Here is a 16,384-nt window from a genome sequence, read left to right as displayed (position 1 = left end):
TAAGTTATTAGTCATGTGCTCCTTAAGTGGTAGACATTAGCATATGTAAATGCCCTGGAGCCTCATGCTGCAAGCCTTATGTTCCCTCCAGCTTGCTGGCACTCTTACTGGCTATGTTGATACAGTACCATGTAATTGTTTGCCCTCATTACCTGTCCCAAATTGCTCACAGACTAAGACCCTTCATAACAATGGCAGATGGATAATAGAGATGGGGAATGGACGGACAGGTATGACATTACTGAGATGACAGCATGGCTGGTTTGGTTAGTTATTCCTGCTGCCTGGGGCTGTATTCTGTCTCTCACAGGGTGGGGTCATAGGAAAGGGGATGAGGATGCGGGAAGGGAAAATGGAAAGGATGGTCCAGTGGGACTTGAGACCTGGGTTCAATTCCCTGTTCTGCCTGTGTGACTTTGGGTGAGTTACTTAGTCTCTCTGTCTTAGTTCTTACAATAGGGATAATAGTACGTTTCTGTGTGGATCAGCACACTGGCGATGGCAAGGCACTCCGGTACTATGATAATGGGGGCTTGATTGATGGAGTGAGGTACGCTAAAGAGAGAGGAGAGGAGTGATGGAGGGAATGGGGTAGAGGGAGGAGAGGAGTGATGGAGGGAATGAGGTCAGGTGGCAGGGAGATCAAAGGCTGTGACTGGCATAAGTGTTAGTCTGAAGATTGAGGGGATCGGATCCTCTCTCTCCACAACGCTTTCCTGTGCAGCCAGCCACCTTTAAGGTAGATGCTGGATCCCAGGTCAGGTGACTTGCACCAGGAAAGACAGTCCAGCCCCTTGTCAGCACTCCTGAGTGTCACACCTTTATTACAGCCAGGAGCATATATGTGAAGCAAAAGCAGTTCTGATCTCCGTGGCATTTACTGTCTTCTTCGGTGCATTGTTCTGAGAACAAGGCCAGTTTGTCTGCATCAAATAGCGCCTTAATAATATAGCGGAATTTGAATAAGTGGTGATGAGAGTCCTGCTCTTGCGGACGAAGTGTGACAGTTTAAATGAAATTTCATCATCTTTTCATTTTTAAGGCATGAAATGAACTTCATATCTTGATGCGATTTATCATTCAGCAGCTGAGCCAGATGCCTATATAGGTTCAATCTATAGCTCCTGAGATGACAGAAATATTAGCCTGTCTTATTAAAATCACCCACAGCTTCCGCAGCTGTATGTCAACAGGAAAACAAACAAATAGTGACTAGCTCTCCAAGGAATGGAGTCTTTCTGTTAACGTATGGTCAATATTCCCGTTGCTAGAATAGATACAAATGTAGATTTTTTTTTAAATTTTTTTTTTTGCCGTTACAAGCTAGTGCAGCTCCTGGATATCTGATTCCAAATCCAATCACAGAACCAGAATAGGCTTTGCTCCTGCTGATAATAGCTCATCTTAACTAATTAGCCTCTCACGGTTTGTATGGTATCTATCTATCTTACTATATGTTCCATTCTGTGCATCTGATGAAGTGGGCTGTAGCCCACGAAAGCTTACGCTCTAATAAATTTGTTCGTCTCTAAGGTGCCACAAGTACTCCTGTGTTTTTTGTTAAATATCTGTTCATCTAAAGCTTCCCCATGAACATGAAACACGGCTCATGCAATTTTTCTTCTGAAACCCACATTTGTGCAATAATAACTTGCACCCATAAGAAGTCCAAAAGGTTTAACAAATAGCATCTTCCCTGCTGAAATGCAGCCACCTCTGGGCTGGAGAGCAGTTGGACAATAGGCATCCAGAACTAAACAGAAAGGTGCAGTGAAAGGGAAACATTGGCCAAGGCAACATGAACGAACAACCTGCTCTTATCTCAAGAGGCAGCATGGCCTCCTGGGAGTTGGGGGATGTGGATTCTATTTCTGACTCTGGCATTAACTTGCTGACTAACCTTGGCTAAGTCACTTCACCCCTCTCTGCCTTTGTTTCCCTTCCTGAAATTAGTCTGTGTAGGTTGCAAGTTCTTTGAGGCACTTGCTAGGTGTGAAGAAATCCAGGAGCCTTACAATGTCTATGCTGAGATTGAGAGCTCATTCAACCTCCCCGCCCCACCACATAGACCCCATTAAGTAGGTGCAAGTTATACTAGAGGTACACACATTTTTATCCATTGTGAGAATGTCCTGTAGCGAGCTCTGTGAGCATCATGCGCCATTTTTGGTTTTGTACTTGTATGCAGCTCCTACACCTCCTAGCACAAAAGAGCTTGTGCAGTGAAGGGAGCGGACTTCGGTGTAAATAAACTCTGCAGGCTCACGGACTCTTCTCTTAATTCAAGCTTTGACCTTTGTAGGTGAGGCTTGCTTGTTACATTAACACCTGCATGCCTCAACCAAGATCAGGGCCCTGTTGAGCTTACAGTGGATAGGAGAAGCGACTTGCTCAGGTACAGTGGCAGAGCTAGGAATAGAACCTAGATCTTCTGTGTCCTAGTCCATTGCTTTACCTATGGGGCCATGCTGCTTCTGTAGGGCACATGTGGCATCTCTTCACTTGGTTTATTTCAGATGTTGCAATACCTCGCCGAGTCTGGCTTCCTCTTCCTCCTCTAAAGAGCGGAGATCTAGTTTCTCTAGTTGCTCTGAATGGCTCAGATGCTCCAGGCCCTGTATCATCTGCGTTGCCCACTGCTCTCTCCCATTTCCTTCTTTGCACTATCCTTGTTCTAATTAGGTGGCCAGAATTGTGCAGGGGAGACAAATGTGGCCTCATTAGTTTCTTGTGCAGTATTGAAATGATTTCCTCTCATTTACATCTGAAATCTCCTTAATATGCATCTCCAAGTTCTGTTACTTTCTTCTTCTGCTGCTGCTATGCTCTTTGCTGCGTTTCAGGATTTGAGCCACAACTCCTCCTACATCCTCCCCCAGACTCAGTGTCTTGTGGTCTATGGCTCCTGGACCTGCACTCCTTTTCTTGTTTGAAAAAAATAAACAGTTGGATTGTCCCAGGAACAGTGAGAGACCTCCTGCATGTGCAGCTTCCCCCATTCCATGAGAGAAAGGGGGATGCAGGGCTGCCTAGGTAACAGATTGGGAACATGTCTTTAAAAGCAAAATGTTCCAATTCCCACAAGAAACGTAATTTGACAAAATGTACAAATTAAACACAATGAATCAATTGTAATTAAAATGGAGGCAGCGTGTAATCTGGTAACCCACTTAAAGGCTCTGAGCCTCATCTCCTAAAAATGTTTGTTTAAATGGATTTGGAGCAAACCATGACACACAAAGGTCCTCTGTACATTGTCAATATACAAAGAGAATCAGATCAAAAGCATGTGTCCCATCTATCCGTACAGAGCGTGGAGAATCACTTGATCTAACGTTGCACCTTGCGCATGTAAATGTGTTTTGTGGACCTTTCTGTAAATGACAATGTTAGTATAAAGACCTAGAACAGTGCTATTGGAATAGCATTCGCTGGGGAGCAGTGAAGGCAGAGAGCCAGGGTTGTGTTAGCACGAACACAAATCCAGATCTTACACGATTCAAGGAAGTCCATGTTTGAGGGGTGGTGGGAGTGTGGGCCGATGGAGAGGGCACTGGGAGACCTGGGTTCTGTTCCTGGCTCTGCCGCTGACATGCTGTGTGACCTTGGGCCAGTCACCTCTGTATCTGTTTCCCTTCCCACCCTTTTCAGTTGGGAATGTACGTTCTTTGGGGCAGGGGCCATCTCTGTGCAGAGCCTAGCACTATAGAGCCCTGTTCTCAACTAGGGGTGTCTGGGCGCTGTCTTCATAGCTCCTCAGACACTGCACCTTTGCTATTTAACAGGCACAGAGAGTTTTGAGCCAACAATGAAATTGGAGGGGCATGTGTGGCTTTTCTCTCCCCCAGCTTTATGCAATGGGATGGCATGTAATGTGCATCTGGAGCTGGGGTGGCCAGACTTACCCTCCGAGCCAAATACAACAATCTTCAGAAGTTCCAGAGCCAGAGCGCACCTTCCAGGCCTCGGACCTTCAGCCCCATGGGAGGCGCCTGCCAGGGCTTGGGGCTTCAGGCCCACTCCTGCTGAAGCCCCAAGCCCTGGAAGGTGCACCCTGCTGGGCATAAGCCCTGAGAATCCCCTCCCCACTAGGCAGAAGCCCCTACCCCACCACCCCATTACAAGGCAGAGATCCCAAGCTCCCCTGCCAGTCTGGTAGGTGGCAAATGGGAAGGGCATGGGGGGGCTCCGCACTTTAACAGTAAAAGAGCTGCATGTGGCTTGCGAGCCACAGTTTGACCGCTCCTTATCTAGAGTGTGAACATATTAGCCCTGATGGTAGAGGGAGGACAACAGGGTATGTCTCAGTTGCATTTTAAACCCCAAGGCAGTGAGTCTCAGAGCCCAGGTCTATTGGCTCAGGCTTGCGCAATGGTGCTAAAAATAGCTTTGTGGGGGTTTGGTCTTGGGCTCTGAAGCTGGTGGGTGCTGGTTTTTTTAGTGCTGTAGAGCGAGCCTGGTGGACCTGGCCTCTGAGACTTGCTGCCGTGTTGTCTGTGGTGTGGATAAGGGACTCCAGTCTGGTATTTTACACCAGGATGGTAACCCAGGACTTTAGTGTATTACTAGCCAGCTCCTGCCCACCCAGCTCTGAGAACACCTTCTTCAGGACCTGATCAGCAAAGACAGACCCACCTACACTCCCTTCCCCCCGCCTCCAGTCCAGTATAACTGCTGGGGGAGAAATGGTCTTCAGTTGGGGCAGGAGGGTCTCTCAAGCAGTCCCAGATGGGGGTGGTCCCCTCAAACTGTCCCAGATGTGAGAAAGGATCCAGATTTCCATCCTATATACTTGAGCAATCAGTATCTCCTCTTCTCAGTACACTTTCCCCCACTCTCCCCTCCCTTACAGCTGCCCAACTCCATGAGTTTCCTTGGGGCAAGTTGGCTGATGTCCATGGGACTGTAGCTTTGGGGGTGCACCTGAGGGAAGAGCATGGCCCTGAGTGTGACTTAACTTTCCTCTGCCTCTCTGGACACTTTCCCTCTGCAAATTCTGGAACAGAGCCTAGTTTGCCCTGGAGTTTTGCCAATAAATGTAATATTCTGTCCCAGGCACGACAGCACAAGCTCTGAATCCAAGATCAAGCTTGCTCCCAGGCCAGCAGGCTTCAGAGAACAAAGGGGGGTGCTGGGTCAGGGAGAACTTCTGCCTGTTGCTCTCTAGTGGTGGCTTCTGGCTTGCTGAGGGCATGCCGCTGGCAGGCTCTATAAGGGGCTGCAACCAGCCCTTCCAATGATGAAGGCAAGGATAATGTGACATGAGGAGGGGGAAAGGACTCTGGGATATTAAAAAAAGAACCAAGGGGCCTAGACTGGATGAAGGGATGGGGTGAGGGGACGCAACAATTAAAAGCCTCCAGGAGCAAATTTTAAAAGGGGACCCTCACTCAACCTGGTCTGCAGCTTTGCAGGTACACTCGGGTAGCTGTTTAAAGGGGAGTGTTTGAAGGCATCACTACTTTGGGGTGCAATACATCATGGTTTGTCCTAGTTCTCTTTGCCACAGAGTGCCTGGCAGACAGCCCTGTCTGGGGAGTTAGAAGCTTCCATTACTTCAGTTTTCTTTCAGCAGACCTATGGGAGAGATAAGAGAACCTAGTGGCTAGGGAAGTGGGGTAGGAATTGGAAGGCCTGGCTTCTATTCCCTGCTCTATCAGAGACTTGCAGTGTACCCCTGGGAAAGTCATTGGTTTCCCACCCCTTGACTGGTCTGCTTTGACTGTAAGCTCCTTGGGGCAGGTACTGTCTCTTACTCTGTGACTGTACTGCAGGGGGCCCCCATCTTGGCACTACTGGAGTGCAAATCAGTACTAGTATCCTGAGCTGCTCCCCCTTCCCATTAGTTTACTGTACAGCGCTACCCAGGTTCTCCTGTTACCTCTCAAGCCAGAGCAGTCCAGTTCCCAGACACCCATCCACGACCTGTCCCTTGGCAGACTCCCATAACTGCTCTCCTCCCAACATCACATGTCCCTCAGCATTGCATCCTCATTATGTCCCACTTAAACCCTGGCTGTTACATCCCTTCTGGGGCAGAGAGACCTAATCCCTACTTCCTTGGCCCTGCTTCTTGCCTGTGCATCCAGACATCAGAAAGATCCCAGCCGCCTCACCTGCCAGTTACCTGCCCTGGAGCCTGCTTTGCTCAGGCTTGTGCTTATCCTGCTTTCCCCAGCCCAGCTGTCTCTCTGTCTCTGTCTCTCCAAGTGGCATTTCCTCCCCGCCCACCCCTCTGCTCCCATAACCATTTCCTCCCCCCACACACCATGGCTTCTCTGTAGAGCCCTCCTGAGTGGTGAAAGCACAGCGAGCCAGCAGGGGGAGCTCTCACCGCACCGGCCGGGGCGGAGGGGCACCTGCAGGGATAGCCGGGCTTACCCAAACCAGGGGAGTGACGAGAGCTCTGCCCTGGTTTTGGCAAAGGAAGGGCGCCCCTAGAGCTTGACCTCGCTCCTTTGCAGACGCTCCTCCACGCCACTTTCTGGTCTCAGGCCACAGTCCCGCTTCACCTCTGATACAGCCCCCCTCCTCTCCTCCCAGCTGCGCCGCCTGCTCAGGACATATGCCTCCCTCTTCCCTTGCACTACCTGGGGGTCTGTCACCCTGGAAATCTCCCCTTGACGCCTCGCTTCCCCGAGTCGAGTCAGTGTCAGCTCCTGCCCAGGGCTGCCCTGAGTCTGCACAAGGAGCCACTGCCGGGAAGGAAATCTGGTACCTCCTCCGTGGCGTGCGGCAGGACGTGTTTGCAGGAACGGGCTCGGTAGGGCGCCCGTGAGCACGCAGGGGAGCGCACCGGGCAGCAGCACCTAGGCGGGGGCGGTGCGCCGAAGCGGGCGCCCCGGGGTGCGCTGGGGCAGCCCCCGCCAAAGCAATGTCTCCTTCGCCCTCGGGGGCGAGTAGGAGACGGTACAGGGGAGAAACAGAACCGACCCTAGCGCAAGGCGGATCCTAGAGTCAGAGCGGAGCCAGCTCGGGGTCTCTGCCCAGATGTGGTGGAGTCTGTGGTAAAGCTCATCAGAGCCCAAAGCTGCTCTCGCGAACTCTAGAGAGCCCGGGGACCGCGCGCCCGGGGGGGGGGGGGGAGCTCGCTAAAGGCGACTGCACCCTCGGCTTCCCCCTTCTGCGCAGCCTCCTCCTCTGGCAGCGCAGGGAGAGCGAGCGCTGCCTGGCCCCAGCCCAGCCGGCTCCTCCTGCTCCAGGCAGGTGCTGGGGCTGGGCAGCGTCCGCCCCACCCAGCCATCGCTGAAGTCGATGACAAACCGGACCCTCGGTCTCTCCGCTTTCTTAACCTCTGCCCTCCTTTCCCGGTCAGCGCCTCTCAGCTTGCTCCGGGCTGCCGGGCGCTCCGCGCCTCTCCCCAAAGGCTCTGCCCCCCCGACACACAGATCCGCCCAAGCCCCTCTTGGGTGCGCCAAGCCCCGAGGGGTGCACTGCTTGCCCGCTCCCTTGCACGGGGCCCCACCTCCAGCATGCAGCTGGGGCGCTGCAGAACCTCGCCTTCCTCCCAGCGCACCCCCAGTCCAGCGCCCCTCCCTCCCCAAGGGGCTCTGGGAGCTTCGCGCCGCCGGCCCCTCTGCTCGCTGCCCGGGCCGGGGAGGGTCCCTGTGTGTGATGGGCTGGCCCAGGCTCGCTCAGAACCCCCGCCCAAACCGGCGCGGGGATCCAAGTGCAGCCCCCCCCCCCCGCCCCAGTACCTCCCTAGCTCTGCTAACTCGCCGGAGCTCGCGCTCTCCCCGTGCAATTCAGGCTCGGAGTCCCAGAGGCAGGCAGCCAGCCAATCCGAAGAGGGGTTCGCCCCGTCCTCCAGCCCCATTGGCTGCCCCTGCGCCGGGGCTGGGGTGGAAGGGGTGCCCAGCGCGCTAGTAACTGTCTCAGATTCCAGCTGTGGCCCCGCCGTTGCATCCCTTAATTGCCACCTCCCGGAGCCAATGGGGAAGCTCCGAGGGGCCAGAGGCGAGCCCAGATTGGCTGCCACGGTGGCTCTGGGGAGGCGGTGCCCGGGCTGGAAGTTGGAGTGAGGGATCCAGCTGTGAGGCGCGCGGAGCTCTCAGCTTCTCGCTCGCTCTGCTGTCCGAGAGGCAGCGCTAAGGAGGAGCATCCTCCCCGGGCTCCCCCCGCCGCTCCCCCCCCCGACCCCCAGATAACCCTTGCAGGGCAGGAGGAGCCCAGCCCCCAGAGGAGGCTCCTGGACCCCAAGCCCCCTCCTTGCCCCAGGGGGGGTCCCCCGACTCTCGCCCTCCAGGACCTGCCCTGCCATTGGCACGGCCAGATGTGCAGGCTGGAGGGACAGATGCGGACCCGCTAAACGCAGCCCAGGCTGGACTGGGAGCAGCCCCTGCGCGGCTGGTGCGCGCTGGAGTTGGGAGGGGAGCCGGGGGAAAGGATTCCATCTCCGCTGCAGGGGCTGAGCCGGTCCCTCCGCCCGGGCTGGAGCGGGATCCCGGAGGCAGGCAGAGGAGAGCAAAGTGAGGAGGAGCCACCGGCACCGGAGGAGGGGGAAGGAGAACCGGGCCAGCCAGGTCCCGGCTCGGCTCCGATCCGGCTCCAAATGCCTGCAAAGGGGGGACCTGCGCTCATCCAGCCGCCCACCTGGGGAAAGAGGATGCAGCCTTGGGTCTGAAGCTTCCCTGAGCCAGAACCACCGAACCGAGCCAGAACCTTATCCCTCCCCCTGCAGTTCCCTGATCCCAGCCGGCATGGCTGTCCCCTGTAGGTCCCTGACCCTCTAATAACCCCTTCCGTCCCCGGGCACATTCTTCCTTCTCCCGGTTCGGACCCGGGTCTGCTGGCCGGAGGATGGACGAAGATGGACCGAGAGCAGCCGAGGAGCAGGACCCAGAGCCGGGCAAATCCAAGACTTTCATCCGCTTTAATGACCTGTCCGGGAATGGAGGTCGCTCGGGTCCAGGGGACAAGGACGCAGGAAGTGGGGACTCGGAGGTGGAGGGGCTCCCCTACCCGGCTCTGGCCCCGGTCGTCTTCTTTTACCTGAGCCAGGAGAGCAGACCCAGGAGCTGGTGCCTCCGGGTGGTGTGCAACCCATATCCTTTGCAAGCTGGCAGGTGGAACTGCCAAGGTAAGCCTGGGCACCCCTCTCCAACCCTGCCTCCCTTCCACGGGGCTTCCAGATTAGAAAGCTCCCTGGACCTCTTTGCCACCATCCCAAGAAGTTATCTCCATGAAGGCGGTTTTGCAGGGCCAAGGTTTATAGGTCCAGGGAGCACCCTTGGACACCAGCAGTTGCAGAGCTGGAAGCTCTCCAGATGCTGAAAGGGCTGGGAGGGGGTGTGGGGGGGGGGGGGGCTTGTTTGAAAAAGAGCCTGGACTTGGTGAATTTTGTAAAATTACCCGGGGACTCCAGGTTGAGGGGAGGAGGAACTTGGAGGGGGGAGAAAGCAGAGATGCGACGCAAATATTGATAAAACAAAGGCAGAAATATTGACGAAAACAAGTCACTGGAGTTGCTAGTTGCTCCGCTAAGGACTCCGGCTCCGAGGAGACTCTCCCCGCGTTCCTTCCCAAAGTTTGCAGCTTTTCCTCCCCTGGAGGAGGAGGGGGCTGGAGGGTGGACGTGTGTGTGCCTGCCGCCCAGCTCCCTCGGTTTCATTTGTCTGTCTCCAATTCATTTCTTGGAAGTTTTTCCAGAATCTATTGAAGGGGTTTCTCAATGTTTCCTCCCTTGGTAGGCAGGGATTTCTCCGGGGTTGAAGTCATAACATGGGATTCCAGAAAAGTACTAGAGAGAATGGAAACAATATGTAACGCTCTGGAGAGACCAGCAGAGCAGGTCTGTCTGTGAGATGGAGTTGCACTCACCCTGCTCCCCCTCCCGTCTTTTAGTTGAGGAGGTGAAAGGAAAGTGAACATGGATAATTCTGGACGGTGCTGATACAAAAGACCCCTCCACACTAGGCGTTGGTGCAAGTTCCACTCGGAGGCCCTGATGAGGCGAAGGGGGTTGTGTGTAGGGTGGGGGAATCTATTCTTTAGCCTCTTTTTTCCCCCCAGCCCCTCTAGGTGCATGACCCATTGTAGTCAATGGAAAGACTCCCACTGGGTTCAGTGGGCTTTGGATCAGGCTCCCTGGCTAGCGCTTCCTTTGCTAGGCCCATATTCCAAAGCCACTGAGAGATTGCCCCTAAGAGAGATGTTTACCTGGATGTATGCCTGCATTTATTGTTAACCCAGCCTGGGATTTCCCTCCCCCCACCCTTTACAGCTCAGCAGCTGCTTAGACACCACAATGGACCCTAACCCCATATCTATTGTACAAACATGGCCAGATTTCAGACACCTTCACCCCTAATTAAACTGGGGGGAGGAAAGCAGTAGATAGAATCTTCCTCTCTCTCTCAGCGACCAGACATCTGTTTAAAAGAACAAAGGAAAGGGAGCAATACTGGGTGTTTATTAAAGCGCTCCTGTGCGCAGATTAGATAGGAGACTCTAGGAAAGCGCAGACCGCTCCATCTACTACAGTGATGGGAGAGTGGTTTATACTTTAAATGCATAATTACAACATTTGCATGACAAAAAGAACCACAGAAGGAGCCTCTCTCTTGCAAATCTGTGCTCCTGGCAGCTCATTTCTCACTCATCCTGTTTTCTATGCCATAGTTACATTAAAAAAAAATGAATCGAGCCTTTAAAGAGGGGGGCAGGTTACTGAAATGTTAGATCTGGCATGGCTAAGACATGCTAACTAGGGACAGGAAAGGAAAATAAAGCGGGGGGTGGGGAGGGGAAGGTTCCTTACTGTAGATTTTGAGCCTGGCTCTGGTGTTCTTAAATAATTTAGCTTGTGCAAGGCAGGTGGTGGCAAAAAAAAAAAAAACAACCCAAAAAAACCACCTTCCCTTTTCATGCAATCCTGAGTGGTGGTGCTTTCTGCAGCCTCCAGACAGTCGGAGATGATGGTTGTGCTGACTACTCAGAGAGGAACCCATCCTTCTAAATCAATCACTTATGCTCTTCTCCAGGTGCGTTAGCTGTAGTGTAATTACAGAACCTCGTATTTAATTTAGGGGCGGCTGCTTTACTGCAATGCTCCAGGAGCCTTCCATGGGATTTACAAGTTTTTCCCACTCTTCTCTGTTCATTTATTGAAGGGCTACATGATGATTCACCCATCCCCCTTTCAATCACTATTGGAAATGAAGACTGGGCGCTCAAAGGACCTGGTCCAAAGCCCATTGAAGCCAATGGGAGATTTCTCCATTGACTTTAAGGGGATCTGGGGACGGGCCTGTTTCTTCTAAAAGCTGCTTTCTTTTCTCTTGTGCTGGATGTAAAAGACCATTAAGGAGTTGTTTGAGTGTAGGGTTTAGAAAGAACACAGAATTGGGCCCTGGGGAATCATAGATTGCAGCACTCCGCTAAAAATCAGAGACTATTCAGGGTCTAGTGGAAGAAATTAGAGGTCACCAGAGTGAGCCATGATTCATACCAGCTACCTGCTTGCTTGCATTCCCTCTTCCTGGTCCAGGACTGCGGGAGAGCTGTGTTGCTTTGGTCAAGTCTAATCCTCTAAGAGGAGGGAAAATAGCACTGTTAGCTAGGGGTCTTTCTTTCTTAGCCCTTTTTAAAAACCCTCCCTGGTGTCAGAGCTGCAATCAACGCTTTTCTTTGTAGCGTTACAGACGCTTTACCGCCTCCAAACTCATTACATGTATTTTAAAATAAATAATAAAAACACAAACTCAATTTAATCAGAGCTGTCTGACTGCCAGCAGGGTCGTGTACATAAAAGACAGCATCTTCCTGAGTAAACAGGAGGAAGTTATTAAATCCATTCAGATCGTCTAGCGAGAGAGCTAGTCAAGTTGCACACATGCCCAATACCTGAGGCTGTAGCGTAGAGGGTGGATTCATAAGGGGAGGGACTAGGTGATTAACATCTGTGGTCTGGTTCCCCTTAGCCCTCCCCAATTTCGGGCTAATCAGTGAGGGGTTAAATCAGGGTTAAATCTGGTGTGTCAGAGAAAAGTGGGCTCTTCTGTAGTCTTGACTGCAGTTTTACTTTTGTGATGAGGATCATTTATCTGGTAAACAGTCTGCCTCATTCTTAGAGTAGCCCCTAGGAGGAAAAAGGAGGTTTCAGGTCCCAATCACATGAGCACTTTCCAGCGGGTTCCCTAAATCTCATTCACACTCGCTGAGCAGTTCAAAGCTGCACTTATTTAAGCATCTTAGGAAATCTTGAAACTTGCTAAAGCATTCTCTTTGGGAAGGAAATATTTGCTAATGTCAGCCTGCCAAACAGAATGGTCTTATTATCTACCATTATGAATATTATTATTTACAATTGCTGATCTCACTGTGTTTTCTAGCCTCTTTTAATGATCATTTTGAGACAGGTGGCATCTCAAAAATGTGCAGGTGTTTTCAGTGGATTCCTTTTTATCCTCCCCGCCACTCTTGCTCATATGAGGTGCCTATTTCAACCTGAAAAGCATCTCAGTACACAAGTCTGCCGGTGCAAAGAGGTTAACTTTTGTCCTTGGAAAATGAGTGTTAAAAAAAAAAAATAAAAATCTCCCCCCAAGCACCTGCAGGCACCAGTTCAAAGGGAGCTCAGCCACTAATCGCAGCTTGGGAAGCTGGAATTTCCACTGATGGTTACCTGTTCTCTATTCAATACTGAGAGAAAAAACAAGAGGGCTTGGAGCCATAGGCCCTCACTGGGTAGCAGTGCTGTGGCCCTCTGGTGTGTTTTTTGGTTTTTCTTTTCTTTCTAAATATGTTTTCAGTGTTGCTGACCCAGAAAGCAGGGAGTTGAAAATGTGACTCAACCTGCTAAACAGTGAGTGAGAGGGATATTTTCTTCACCCTGGAGTACTGGCTGAGTCTGATCACTTGCTGAGGGTCAATACATTTTAGATGTTATTAAACAAGCTTGCTTCTATTTTGCTTTTATGGTTGGTTGGTTGCTGCTGGAGTGTTGGGAGTTTAGCTGTCTGCCTGTTGACATCTTTTCTACTCCTTTAGCTCGGTTGTTCAGAAAAGTGACTTATCACTCTGTAATCTTTAAGAACCGAGGCCCCATGGTAAAAACAGATCATCAGAAAACCAGATCACATCTGGCCAAATTCTTTGTTGCCACCAGCTGTTCTTGATAGAGTGACAATGGTTTGGGTCACATGGCTGGCAAAATCCTCTCCGATCCACAGTGCTTTTGACAGGGGAGGGCTGAGCTTCGTTAGCGTGGTTCAGTATTTTATCTTTGTTTTACCTTTTGGCAGTCACTGAATATGCAAGTTCAAAAGGCTGGACTCTTGTTTAATTGTGTCTGCTCCCTTCCTATTTCTTCAATTCCCAAGTGCCCTTTTTATTAATTCAATTAATTCAGTCCTGGTACTTGTCAGATGAGGACAGGTTGTGGAAAGGTACCGAGTCCTGACTTGGCAGGGCCTGTATTTCAACGTGGGGTTTGCGGTGCACTTATCTAGCTGATAAATCTTGCCATTTACTGGGGGTATCACTGTGTACTGCCGATTCTGGTCCTGTGCTCTTGGCTTCTCCCCTCTCCCTAGGGAGAGAGCTTGAATTAACAAAGCTTCCTTTGCTGGCATGGCCTGCGATTGCACACAAGGCTGAAGTACCACTAATCCAAAAGATGTTGGCCTATCTCTCCAAGCTGTTTACATGACCTTGATATTCGAGGTGATGAGGGGGAGTTGGGGCAGGGGAAGGAGCAGGGAAATAGTAGATCAGCTGAGTGTTTAGCACTCATCCTGCAGCAATGCAAAGTTCCATGTCAGAATGATTCCGCAGGGTTCTCTGTAGTGTTTCAGTCTGAAGCCATTCGCCTCCTGGGCCATAAGGGCTTATATTTGGTTTCTCAGAGCAAAGTTGTTATATCTGGGTTGGGGGAGGAAACTTTTTCCTCTCTCAAATTTAGAAAGGTCTGGACCGATCCAGATCTCACAACCCAAAGCTTGGGCATGTTTGGATCTGGTGTCTCGATTCCAAATCTATTTAAGTCCCCTACTTCTCTGTACTTTAAAGTATCCAAATTCAGAGGGCCAAATTCTGCCAGCCTTACTTGTGCTGTGTAGTAGCTGACCCTGCAAGGACCAGTATGGATTTTGATAGGAGTCAGGCATTACTCAATGATGACAGAATCTGGCACTTCTTTTGTACAGCAGAACCTGCTGCCAAATTGTGTGTCCCCAACTGAGCCTGCATCAAAGATGAGTGCAGCTCCCTTTACTGAGATCCTTGCATCCACGTGAGGTCAGAGGGAGAGAGGTGCTTCTCACTGGAGTTCTGGGATTCCATGAGTGTGTCTTTGCTGTGTCAAATCCTGGCAAGGGGACTCTGTGTGACATGGGAGGGGGTTTTGGGGTGATGCAGGGCCCCTGCAGCAAGCATAGGAGAAATCAGCTGTGTGTGGCATTGGGATGAGGGTAAGATACACGGGCACTTCCTAAGCTTAAGGGAGGGAAAGGCAGAGTGCTTTGGAGCATGAGTGACATACTGGAGGCATCTGTCTGATTGTCTGTATATGAGAAGGTGCTACTGAGGCCTGACCTTGTCACTGTGATAAAAGGATCCACTCTGTTCTGGGTGAGGAATGTCTGTTTAAAGGCAGGAAAAGGCCAAATGTTTGTGTTTCATACAGGCTTATAATCAAAGTACTGTACTGGAACTTTTGACCTACATCTGACATTAAAAAAGTTAAGAAAAGCCTCCAGTACAGAAACTAGGGCTTGTGTGTTGCATTAAGGGGCCTTCTCTAACAGCGAGTTCACCACAGAGAAGTGTGTTTGTCACACACAAAAAGGGGAGAAAAGCCTGGTTACTTAACTTTTATTTTTAAGTGAAATTGAATCTACCATGCAGGCTTGGAAGGACAAGAGCCAGTCACAGGGGCTAAACAAGGCTGCTCTGCTGATCAGAGCCAGAGAATTAGGATGTTTTCCAAGAGCTGTGGAGTGTCTGAAGAGCAGGCATGGAGCGAATAAGGAGAATGGAAACTGCTTTGTGTTGAAAGAGCTCTGCACAGGAAAATAATACCGAGCATATCTGAAGGGGACCCTGGGCCCTTGTGATGGCAAATTCTCAGTCTCTCCTCACCCTGTCCAGATAGCGTCTGTCTGGAAAATGAAGCTCATGTGCATAGAAGTAAGAAGACAAGGAAAGTGTATTTCCTTAACCGCCTGAGGGTGGAGAAGGTGCCAGTTCTGGGATAGGCACTGTAACTTGTTAACAGCTCCACCATCCCTTCCCAATAAAGAGGATGCAAACACGTGGTAGTGTGTCCTGTGAATCGGCTTGCACAGAAGGGAAATGTTTTGAGTCCTGCTTGTGGTGGCTCCTGGTCATTGCAGTCTCTTTTCTCCTGGTAATTGCTTGCTGTAAAAATGGGGGCGCCATTGGCTACATCTGAACCCAGATCTAAGTGTTGAAATTCCCCCACCCCCAAGATTCAAGGGTGGTGTTTGGCTTTGCTGTTTTTGGTTCTGAGCCATTTATAGCGCCTCAAACCTAGATGGAAAATCAGAGTTCTGCCGGGGTTTGGGGTTTTAAAACCAGATGGAACACCACAGACTCTTGCAGGTGCCGCCGTAACCCAGCCCAGATTCACCAATAGGTTCATGAGCCATGGCAAAGCTATCCCAAGCCTTGGCTTTTTAATGCAATCAGGCGAGTTTGACCTGGCCTGGGGGTCTCCCCTCTGGCAGTTCCACACCGCTCTGCACCCTTTCCTTTGGAGACGTTGCCGTGCAAAGGCTCTGTCCTGGTGAGGTGCTCGAGGGCCCTCAGTTCTCACTGGAAGTTTTTGCAGCTGCAGGTGTCCAGCCTCTTGCAGGTCTGGGCCCTAAACTGTCAGGGCATTGAGCCAAAACCCAGCTTTTATATGTGCTGCAGCCAGACTCCCATGAGGAGCTGAGCCTGTTCTGTGTTCAGTGCTTAAATTGCCTTGCTTAAAAGAGCAGACAGGGAAAGTGGCCAAAGTTTCCTACAATTGAAGTATCCTGTGTGATGGTGCAAAGGGTAGGCTGGTGGGGTGTAGAACAACCACCTCCTTGACCCTAGCCCAAAATCCAGTCTACCCTGGTGCCTCCTTTTATCCTCTAACCCTCTCCTAGCAATGCCTGATGCTGCTTCGGTTCCCTGAAAGGTGAGCAGGAGGGGCGGTTCAGTGGATAGGACACTAGCCTGGGACTTGGGAGATGTAGTGTCAGGTCCCAAAATCTCTGCCCCAGAGTTTGCTTGTGACCTTGGGCAAGTCACTTAGCCTCTCTGTGCCTCAGTTCCCCATCTGCAATGGAGATAAGAGCCCCGTCCTACCTGGCTGAGGGGTTGTGAGGATAAATACAGTAGAGATGGTGAGGTGGGGGTCATGAAAGCTCTTGGCTCCAGGGACTACCTTTGT

The 16,384-nt window shown here is 51.3% G+C and overlaps 1 protein-coding gene across 13 annotated transcripts in view; it reads left to right on the top strand.

Moving 5' to 3' along the window:
• Window positions 1-8,037: 8,037 nt before the first annotated feature.
• The window catches only part of CACNA1G (calcium voltage-gated channel subunit alpha1 G), a 285,359-nt gene continuing 277,012 nt past the window's right edge, over window positions 8,038-16,384 (top strand). For 7 of the 13 annotated variants that reach the window (XM_048817869.2, XM_048817861.2, XM_048817867.2 and 4 more), the window contains exon 1: window positions 8,039-9,044. In XM_048817869.2, the coding sequence (XP_048673826.2) occupies window positions 8,800-9,044 (245 nt within the window). In that variant the 5' untranslated portion in view covers window positions 8,039-8,799. Of the gene's footprint in view, window positions 9,045-16,384 lie in introns of all 13 variants that reach the window. The other 6 variants (XM_075119254.1, XM_048817865.2, XM_075119253.1 and 3 more) reach the window with 1 other exon arrangement.

The sequence above is a fragment of the Caretta caretta genome, chromosome 14 (genome assembly GCF_965140235.1).
Source record: "Caretta caretta isolate rCarCar2 chromosome 14, rCarCar1.hap1, whole genome shotgun sequence".
In the NCBI taxonomy this organism is placed as follows: Eukaryota; Metazoa; Chordata; order Testudines; family Cheloniidae; genus Caretta; species Caretta caretta.
The sequence above is the reverse complement of the archived record's forward strand: the minus strand, read 5'-3'. Positions and strand labels throughout refer to the sequence as shown.